The sequence below is a fragment of the Mirounga leonina genome, unplaced genomic scaffold (genome assembly GCF_011800145.1).
Source record: "Mirounga leonina isolate KUSES-001 unplaced genomic scaffold, KU_Mleo_1.0 Mir_125, whole genome shotgun sequence".
NCBI lineage: Eukaryota > Metazoa > Chordata > Mammalia > Carnivora > Phocidae > Mirounga > Mirounga leonina.
Window position 1 is genome coordinate 15,358,112 of NW_023270305.1, and position 10,315 is coordinate 15,368,426.

General features: G+C 55.5%; 1 protein-coding gene across 1 annotated transcript in view; it reads left to right on the top strand.

The window, feature by feature from the left end:
• The window catches only part of BABAM2 (BRISC and BRCA1 A complex member 2), a 399,311-nt gene extending 397,137 nt beyond the window's left edge, over window positions 1-2,174 (top strand). Inside the window, exon 12 of the mRNA XM_035000819.1 lies at window positions 1,846-2,174. Coding sequence (XP_034856710.1) covers window positions 1,846-1,909 — 64 coding nt within the window. The 3' untranslated portion in view covers window positions 1,910-2,174. The remainder of the gene's footprint in view (window positions 1-1,845) is intronic.
• The last annotated feature ends 8,141 nt before the right edge of the window (window positions 2,175-10,315 follow it).

The following is a 10,315-nucleotide window of genomic DNA, read 5'->3' on the forward strand; positions in this document are numbered from 1 at the left end:
CGAAGTCGGCCTGCGTCCAGAGGAGAACCAGCATTCTGCAGCAGTTCTGTTGAAGGGTAATAAGGCCAGGAGCCAGGGGGTGTCACAAAGGGTAGAGGGACATTGTGGGGGAAGAGAAAGAACCTTCGGGATGAATTCGCCACAGGGCTTTAGGGAGAGGTGGAAACAGGGTTCTGGTACAGAAACACAAACGGGCCGAAGCACATTCAAAGACAGTATTGAGGAGCCCTTCATTTGGACTACACTGGTTTAAACTACAGAGACATCCAGGTCACAGAGTCCCACAGGTGACTGGAATGTGGGACGGAAGTTCAGGGGAGAAATGAGGGCCAGAGGCCCAGATGGGGCGGTTCTGTGCTGAGGGGGCTGAGCCTGAGAACAGCGCCACGCATGAGGGGCATGGAGGGCAAGACAGGAGGGTTCCAGAGAGAGAGTTCATCGGGGGCACAGCAAGGAGAAGGGAGGTAGACCCAGGATGTGGAATGTCACCCGGGGAGGACGGCTCCCTGAGAGAGGAGTCAGCATGTAAATGTTGCCCAGAGCCTGCGGAGGCCAGGGCTGTGAAAGCCAGAAGGGGTGACATGTGGAAGAGGTTTCGGTTGACTTGGTGTTGGGGCAGCGGGCAGGCAGTCAGGTATCATGTAACTGCACAGTGGGACCCCAGGGCCTATGGGGTACTCACCCCGGCACTGAAGGAGCCCTGTTTGGGGCCTTTGTGGTACTGGTGGTGACCGGGCCTCTTGGTGGCCCTTCCTGGTTCATGTCACAGTCCTGAGTGAGCCACTCTAGATAAGTGAGGTGTGACTACTCTGGCCTCGTGTGAGTCCAGTGCAGGGGAGAGAGAAGTAAGTGACAAGCCGGGGTGACCAGGGGCAAGGGGTGCCCACCCTGCCCCTCCACTTTCTACCTCACCTGCTGTCTTCCCGCAGAGCTTCGAGTTCCCAGCTCACGACAAGCCGCCCGCTGCCCCCAGTCCCCCCTGCCGTGTTTCTTGCCTAGAACACCTATAATGTCTACTCCTCCTCCACCTTCCTTGGTCTCGCCAGCCCAGCACCTCGAGGTTCCTCCATACGTGTCCTTACCGCCTCGATTGGTGTTACCGATGTGTTTGCCTCCTCCTCTGAACTGGGATCTCCCGCCTGGCAGGGGCCCCATCCAGGTCCCCTGGCAGCCCCTGGCACCTCATACCGTGCCTGGCAGAGCAGGCCCGTGTAGAATGTGGAGCCCATCTCTACAGAATCAAATCTGGGTGCCAGAAAGGCCCGATGGTCTGCCCCAGATCACGTCACCCATCCGTGACTGGCCAAGGAAGCTTCTCTTGATACCCAGCCTGGCTTTCTATCCAGTAGCCCAAGCTACACGTATGTTTGGAAATAAATGGAGACCGTGGAACACTTAGAAATACTTTTTATTAGACCCTCTTTGTCTGTATGAAGTCGAGGATCCAACTGAGTGGAGAGTACAACTCTCTTTATATTTCAGGTCAAGAAACGACGAGGTGGCTGGCTTGGCCACTCTCTGGCTTGTCTCGGGGGTCAGGCCCGTGTCTTTGGCCTGGGAGAGGCAGAGGGAGCCCGAGTACTGACATCTAAGAGGACCTGGCAGCCTGGAAGGTCTACATACAGGCCCCTGAAAGATCCGTGCACAATAGCACAGAAGTGAACTGCTTGTACCTCCCTTGGAAAAATCCAGAGGGTTTTGCATCAGCAGGGAAGGGGAATCCAACCCAAGATGCATGAACAATAAATAACAACTGTTCTGAGTTAGGTTGAAAGCTCTGAGTTGCACTTTTTTTCAAGTTGTTTGTGCTAACCGCAATTTTTTTCTCCCCCTCTTTCCCACCAGGGCTTATTTCAAAACCTTTGTCCCTCAGTTCCAGGAGGCAGCGTTTGCCAATGGAAAGCTCTAGGAAACACCAGTCTTGAGAGGTGGCCAGCCAGACTGCTGTGTCCACATGCGGGTCAGCACATATGGCCGCTTCCTGGAAGCCGCTTGGAACGCCTTCATGGTAGCGTTCTGCACACACAGCAGCTTTGCACGCCCCGCCTGGAGCCTAGACTGAAGCGGGCTGGCGCTAACCTGGATCCTCGAGCCCCCACGGCTGGTCGCTCCCTCTTTGTTTCCTTCGGTATACTTCTTAGTTGGAAGAAATAAAATCAAATTCTGACACAGTATTTTTCCAGGGAAAGTAAGACATCACAGATGCACACACCCTTATTCCAGGAAAGCCTTTGTCTCTGAGACCGGGTTTAAGTCTTAAGATGAAACCACGCTTTGCTTTTATTTTTCCCTGAAACTCGTGTCGTGTGTGTGTGTGTGTGTGTGTGTTTTACTCCCCAGCATTTCCCACTTGGGGCGGCTCTCCATTGGAAAAGGCGCTGCCTGAACAAATCTGACCATCCTGCATGGTTTCAGCCACCCAGCCTGCCGGCCCCCGGCCAGTGCTCAGGAGCACGTGGGATCCAGCACCCCCCGCAGCTCCCCGTGTGTGTGCCGTATGCACGGAGGCAGTCATTAAGTTTGCTGAATGGGCCAGTGAATCCGTCCTTCCCTCCCTCACGTCACTCAGCCCTCGCTAGGCTGGTGGGAGCGCTCTTTGGGCTTCTGCAGCCCTGAGCGCATCATACCTGGAAGACAGAGGTTGGGTCTTGTGGGCCGTCACTGGCGTATCTGTGACATCCGGGCTCAGGCCTCTCTGCCACCATCCAGGAACAGAGCAGGGGCAGATACCCTGAGGAAGTTCCGCTTGTCCTGTATTTACGGATTGTCAGAGCCAGACGGAGTCTGAGAACTCCCCTCGTTTTCACCCCCGGCCCTCTCCCCTGCTGCTCCCTTACGTGTATAGAGAGAAGTAAGGCCCCAGAGCTACAGAAACCCTCCAGGCAAATTGGGAGCAGACCTGGAGGTGGTGGCCAGGCCTCTCCTTACTATCACACGACTTCCCTTAGCTTACAAGCTGAGGATAGCCAAGCTGACCCCTTGACAAGACTTACGGTTTTGCTTAGCGCTGTTGCATCCTGATGGCTTTCCACGTAGGGAAGTGGGACGTGCGCACAGAGGGGAGAGAAGCGATCAGCTGGCCTGCCTGGCCTGTGCGCTTCCCTAGCCCTCCTGCCTTCCCAGGCAGAGGTGAAGCCCCAGTGCACCTGTCGGGTTTACCAGGCCTCTCACCTTTCTCTTGGTTCCCCTTGTGGTTCGTGGCACCCGGTTTTACCGTGTGAGCCTGAAAGGGAGCCAGCTCAGGGCCCTTGGCGGGACCACGGAGGGCTATCTCTCCTTCCTGTGTCCTCCAGCACCCAGGAATATTCCCGGGAGGCAGAAGAGCTTGGACAGACCACCCCTGCTGGCTACCAGCTGGACGACTGCCCAGCTCTGGGTTCTTACTCGGTGTGGGTACTTTGCCCCCTGCCCCGGAACCCTGGGAACTCTCATGACAGAGGAAAGTCCAGTGCCCTGGGTCCACACCCCAGCTGTGCCCTTAGCCAGCTGTGTGACCTAGAGGGAGCCCCTTCTCTGTGTCGTACAAGGACTCAGCTCCTCGGGAGCCCCCCGGGGAGCTGTCTCGAGCACTGCTGCTCAGGCCGCCCCTGCAGTTCTGCTGAACCAGTTCTTCACCAGTTGGGGCTGGGACATCGGGACTTTGATAACCCTCCCCAGGTGATTCCTCCGAGCCCTAAGCCAGCTGACCACCCTGGAGCCTCTGCTGCCCCTGGCTAGCCGACCGCCCACTCAACCTCAGCGCAGCTGTGTGCCAAGCGTCCCTCCCTCCGCCCCATGACACTGTCACTTAGGACTGCTGTGGCCATGGAGGGGCCCCCTCCATGGAGGGGCACGGATGGGGCTCGCGGCCCCCAGAGCCAAGAGTTGCCTGCATCAGGGTGTGGTTCAGACCCAGCAGGGGAGTCCAGCACCAGTTCCAGCCGAGGGCGGTTGGCAGATGTGGGGACGGGGTGAGGTCGCGTGGCTGGCCTGGACCCTTGGCATTTCAGATAGCCCGGCAGACGTGATGGCCACCAGTAGTGGGTAGTGTGACCCGGGGCGGGGGGTGCACACACACTCAGGCCGGCCGGCCCGTCGGAGACACACCCACACATCTGCCAAGCAGGCACACTGACCGGGAAGGGCTGTCACCCGCCTGACCTCAGAGCACCTCACAGCCGACCTGTGAAGTAAGCAAGCGGGCGTGCGGCCCCCGTCCTACCCATGAGGAGACGCGATCAGAGAGGTGAAGCGAGTCACCCACGGCCACCAGCCAGTCAGCGCCAGAGCTGGGACTCAGCCCAGGCTCCTGGCGCTGGACCCGGCGCTACTGCTCAGTACGTCCACGTCCTGGCCGTAAAACACACTGACGCTTCGGTGTTCTTTCCCAGCGCAGGATGACCTGCTCTGTATAGGTTTGTGAGCGTGAGGATTCTCTGCCTTTTAAACGGACTTTCATCCCCCTTACCGCAGGACGAGGCTTGGGGCTGATTTTCTTAGGAGGCAACCAAACACCAGAAGGTGACAATGGCCGCCTCGTGTGTCCAGTGTCATGGATTCAAAACCCGCACCTGTGAGCTTTAGCGCCACCCCCACCAGCCACAGAAGCCGGGGGTGCTTGTAAAGGGTGACAGTCCCCTGTGTGGTTTTAAACACTTCTCGCTAGTTCAGCCCATCGTCGAGCATCGTACCCGCATAGAGTGCAGCACAGGACTAATTAGTAAATGAGTATAAAATGCTTTGAAGAAGAAAAGTGCCATATAGGAGAGCACATTATTATTACCTCGTAAATCCTGTCGCCAGCTTAGCCAGCCCGTGTAATTTCAGCTGAATCTTTGGCTCAGCACAGACAAGGAGAAGGACTCCGATGTGTTGACTAATAATACCTGGGCACCTCCTGGGGGGACCTGGGCAGCCAGCGCTGAGCCCTCTCCCAGCTGCTCGGTTGCCTGAGGACCCAGCTCCGCGCGCGAGAGCCGCTTTGCTCCTGGGAATGAACTGGAAAGAGCATGAACTTGAGGACAGAGACTTATATTTGAATCCGAGCTCTGCCCACTTAGTGGCTGGCGAATATTTAACAAACAGTTCTTCAGCGGTTTAAAAAAGGACAAGAAAAACAGGAGGGCCCAATTCATACTGTTGGCCGGTTTCCACGGTGTAAATATTCCCACTGTGACCGATTTCCAGCTACCAGCGTGAGATCACTGGGTGCAGACCTGGGAAGAGCAGGGAGGGTGGTTGTGGGAGCCCCCGCTGGGGTGAGTAGACCCCAGGGCGGGTCTTCACTCAATGTCTGTCAGTTTTATTTTCCTCATCTGTAAAATGGCAGTAAATACCTGCCTCCTAGGGTTGTTGAGAATAAAATCAGAATTGTACGTAAAGCCCCAAGTAGGGTGCTTGGCACACGGGAAAGTTTGACCAATAGTGGCTATTATTACTGCGGACCAGAAAAATGATTTTCCGATGTTGACTTTGGCCTTTTTCTGAAAAGTCAGAATGCCCCTGTTAAGAAGTCTTGCCAATGAATGTGGCCTTTGGAAGAGTGACCCTTTCTGGATGACTAGGAAGACAAGCGACGAGTCACCTGGATTTTAGTGAATGAGAGATGAGAAATCTCTGTGGGAGTTCCCACCCCGCACCCCTCCCCACCCCCCCAGGCTGGGGCGGTGGGACTTCAGGCTCCGCGGAGCGCTGGAGAGCAAACGCCGCAGTGACCTGCTTGTTCACCCCGCACCTGCTCTCTCAGGGAAAACTGAGCGGCACAGGTGACTTGTGCTTCTGACTCAGTTTTGGTTCCTGACGACCACAGGCTCTTGTTTTGGAGGCCCAGCCTTGGTAGAGAAATAACCACACTCGGTTTGCCTCTTGTCTGGGCCTATAAATAGCGCAGTCCCAGAACCTGCCCTAGTTCCTGGGGACTGGCCCGTCCCACGGTTCTCCTTAGCGCCAATGTTAGAAACATCACCTCGTGGTCAGATGACGTCTAGTGCTGTTCACGGCGTCATCAATGCATCGGTGCTTTTTAAAATGAAAGTGGAAAGAGACCTCAGCTTTTTGTTTATGTGTCTATAGTGCTTACGTGCAGCGTCAGTAGAGTAAACGTTAGGGGGTAGACCAGATGCCAAAGAGAAACAGGTGCTGGGTGGCTGGTCAAGACAGTAGCTACCCTTATCAAGCTATAAATGACATTCCATGCTGGCTATTTTTTATACACTGTCTTTTTCAATCCTCAAAACGACTAAATGAGGTAGCTTATTATCCCCATTTTATAGATAAAGAAACTGAGCCTCAAAGAGGTTAAATAACTTACATAAGGCCCTGCTACTTTCTCTCCTTCCTTCCCTCCCTTCCTCCTCTTCTCCCTGTCTGTCCCCCTTCCTTAGGACATAAAGGCAATGAGCCCGGGACGCTCCGTTTCTTTCCACTTCCCTTATCCAGCTTCTCCAAATGGAGGGAGATTTACTGAGCATCTACTGTGTATAAGACATTCATATCCTGGTTTTTGCCATTTTCCACAGGAGAGGGGCTTGGGGTGGTTGGGTGGGGCCGAGATCAGGTGGAAGTAGGAGTCAGGCCTAGGTCTGCTGGTTCCAAGACTAGACTTCAGCACAGAGGGTTCTGCATGTCTGTGTGTGCTCAACTAAAGGATGCTCTGAAGCAGTCTGTATAGGCAGGCCTGTGTGGCTACATAAATATACATAAATACCCACTGATTTTCAGATGAGTGAGCCAGGGCCAGCCCCACAGTTGGAAAAACTCTGACTTTGTGCCATATTCTCAGGTTAAAGTCCAAAACACACTTGGTTGGAATAATGGCCTAGTATCTGGGGGAAATGAGATGAACACAGTTGTGGCAATTATTAAGGAAGATCACCAGGGTACTTCCAAAGGCACAGGATCCATGAACTGATTCCAGAGCAAATACAAAAGCACTCCAAGGGTTATTTCATAACATAAATCATGCTCTCCTTCTTCAGGGCTCCACATTTCTCCTCCATTCATCTCTGACCCCTTTGGAAGAGCCACACTTTACATGCTTGGGGTCACGATGAGTTCTGACTAATAGGAGCAATAAAAGTAACCCCACAGGCAACCCAGAAATGGACCAGAATGAGCCTCCCGGTTCTGGGCCAGCTGCCTTTGCGCCACTTTGGGAGGAGCCGCACGGCGTGTGGAAGGTGTGACAGATTCGCATTCCTCCAGAACAGAGCCCACCACCCGCGTCTTCCACGACACCAAGGAGCAGTCCCTCTACAGAAAGTCTCTTCGTTCCAGAGATTCTCTTTGGAACGTGCACTTTGAGCCCGTTTAGGGGCCAGCCAAGAAAATCCATCCCTTTCACTCCGTGATCACGCTTTGGCCGGGACTCCCCAGCTCCCGATGACCTTTGGCTGTCTGGGCAGGTGCTGATAGAGTAAGAAGCTAGGAAGGCAGCAGGCTCCCTCTAGAAATCAGGTGGTGGTGTGGGTGTTAATAGTGACGGAAGCCCTCTTGGGCACCACCTGAGATCCCAGGCCCTGTTCTGGGTCCTGTGCATCCATCGCCTTCTTGGTCCTCTGGCCCTTTCAGAGAGCTGACGGGCCACCACTGCAGAGAGCCAAAGGCAGGCGGCAGGGCTCGGAGGGCAATTCCTGGGTAGGCCAAAACTCATTTGAGTATAACAATGCCCGCAGAACAAGAGGACCACCTCCCCAGGGTACATAAGTGCAAGTAGGTTTATGGAGGGACTTTACCGTGGGCTCACTTTATAGCCCAGCTGGGGGCTGGTGTTGTGCCTGGGGACATGAGGTCTGGGGCAAGGGTGGGCCTCCCGTGGCCAGATGGCCCCGGGGGAAGGCTCCTCGGGGGCTTCTACCTTCACTCACACACACAGCCCGGCTTCAGATGACTGCGACACCCCTTATCCCCGCTCAGTGCCCACTCCTGACTGTCAAGCACAGGCCCAGGTGGGGTGAGGAGTCCCCTCCGCAGCCGGAACGTCGGCCTGCGTGGGCTGGCGGCTTGCACAACCCAGACGGCCACCTCCACCTGTCTCCCCCACCTTCCTGCGCGCACTGCACGGGCCGGCACCGCGGGCTGCCCCCTGGGGCACCTCCTCTGCTTTGCCTGTTGTCACCCCAGCCCCCCAGAACCAGCAGCCCCCCGACCTTGCCCGCTCCAAGTGCCGGCAATGGCAGAACTCTCCAGACTGGAGCCCGCTTCAGGGAAACCAAGCCCTTGGCTAATTGGCTTGTTGTGGGAGATGAGGCCCGTGGGCCCTGGAGGCAGCTGGCCTGAGTCAAACGCTGCCCCCACCACTTACTAGAGGCGTGAACCTGAGCAAGCCACATGACCTCAGTTTCTTTCGCTGCAAAATGGGGCTCCTGCCTACGTCACGGGCCTGGCAGAAGGGCTTCGTGATTTGGGACACATGAGATGCTTGGACCAGCACCGGCATGCAGTGAGTGCCCAGAAAAGTCTGCCTTAAGTCTGTCTGTCTTGCTGTTTAGATTTTGCCCACGTTAAGCCTGGCCTCTTCTTTAGTCCATCTTTCCCTTCCAGATCCCGGCTCTGAAGCGTCAGCTGACCACAAAAACACGTCCTTTTCTGCCCCTGACAGGCATGTAGACACCGCCCCCTCCTCCGTGTCTGCAACACTCCTACCAGCTGTCGCCCCCACCCCCGGGCTCCTCCGTGAGCCTGTGCCCAGCGGCTTGGCCTGCCGCCCCCCAGCTCCTCACTTCCGTCAAGACCCCTGCTTTCCAAAGGTTTTGTTTATTAAACGGCACTTATTAAGTAATCATTTCCCCCCTTTTAACCAATGACATGTACTGGTTTGCTAGGGATTCCAAAGAACGCCAGGGACTGGAAATTACCTCACTGGATGGGCATGTCTCCAGACAAAACTAGAACACTTTATTAGCCAGGGGTTCCTTCTCTCTGGGAAACATGCAATAAACATTAGCCTTCCTTAAAAATCTTGACTGTCGGTCATGGACCCCCTTTCGTGCCTTCTGGGCCTCCGGTTGGAAAGCCTGGGCTGAGGGCCATGGGGTGTTCACGGTTTATCTGGAGAAGCAGGATGGACGCCCGGCGTTAACCGTCCACAGCTGTGGACAGACGCGGGGCCCCCTCTCCAGTGCCCTTCTCTCCCACGTGCTCCCATGTGCGCTACCCCGGGCTTGACGGGCAGCCCGGAGAGTGAGAAGCAGGTCACCAGGGCTGGACAGGGTAGCGGCATCCAGAAGCCTTCGTGTCCCACACCCGTGGAAGGGCGGCCAGGCCTGCAGAGGCTGTAGAAGGACACCTCAGAGGTATCCTAAGCCAGAAGGCCTTGACCGAGATGGGCCTAGAGCAAACAGGACCCAGGTGAGCCCACGAGTCGGGACTCAGGTTAGGACAGACCAAACAGGTGTAGACGTGTGTGCCTAGAGGTGGGAACTGCTTCTAGGAAGAAGCAGAGATCGAATCCCTTGTATGCATTCGACAGACATCTGTGGAGCACCCCCTCTGTCTCTGGCACTGGGACTGTACAGATGATAAGACCAACCCTGCCCCCCAAGAGCCAGAAAGATAGGGCAAGTACACACTCCCACTGCTCATGGGGGTGTCAGGGGGGTCAGTGATAAGCCATGTGGCAGAGCAGCAGATCTGCACTACTTACTTCCAGCCCGGGTAAATCAGGGAGGGCTTCGTAGAGGAGGGGTCAGCTGGGCACAGATTCAGCTTCTTGGTTCCCAAAGTATTTCACCCCTTTGCCTTGTGGCAGTGGTTGGGCCTCCTGGTGGGTTCTCCAGCTGGGCCGAGGAGAACATGATGCCTAGTTTGCATACATTCAGTTACTTTTTTAAAAAAGATTTTATTTATGGGTGCCTGGGTGGCTCAGTCATTAAGCGTCTGCCTGGGGTCACAGCAGGTCCTGGGAGGGGAAGGATCCCAGGGTCCTGGGATCGAGCCCCCTTGTTATTAAACAAACAAACAAATAAATAAATAAAAGACTTTATTTGAGAGAGAGAGAGCACAAGCAGGGGGGGAGGTGTAAAGGGAGAGGAAGAAGCAGACTCCCCGCTGAGCAGGGAGCCCAACATGGGAACCCTGGGATCATGGCCTGAGCTGAAGGCAGACGCTTAACCGACTGAGCCACCTTGGTGCCTTCATGCGTTCAGTTATTTATTGAGCATCTACTTGGTGCCAGGCACTGTTCTAGGCACTGGAGTGAATAAAGCATCAGGATGCTTGCCTATGTGGAGCTTCCGTTCCCAGCGGGGAGAGAGAGCACGAACGAGATGCGCCCCACGCTGTGGAGCGTAAGGTACGCTGAGTGTAAGGCAGGGGGCTGGGGGTGCACTTTCACCAG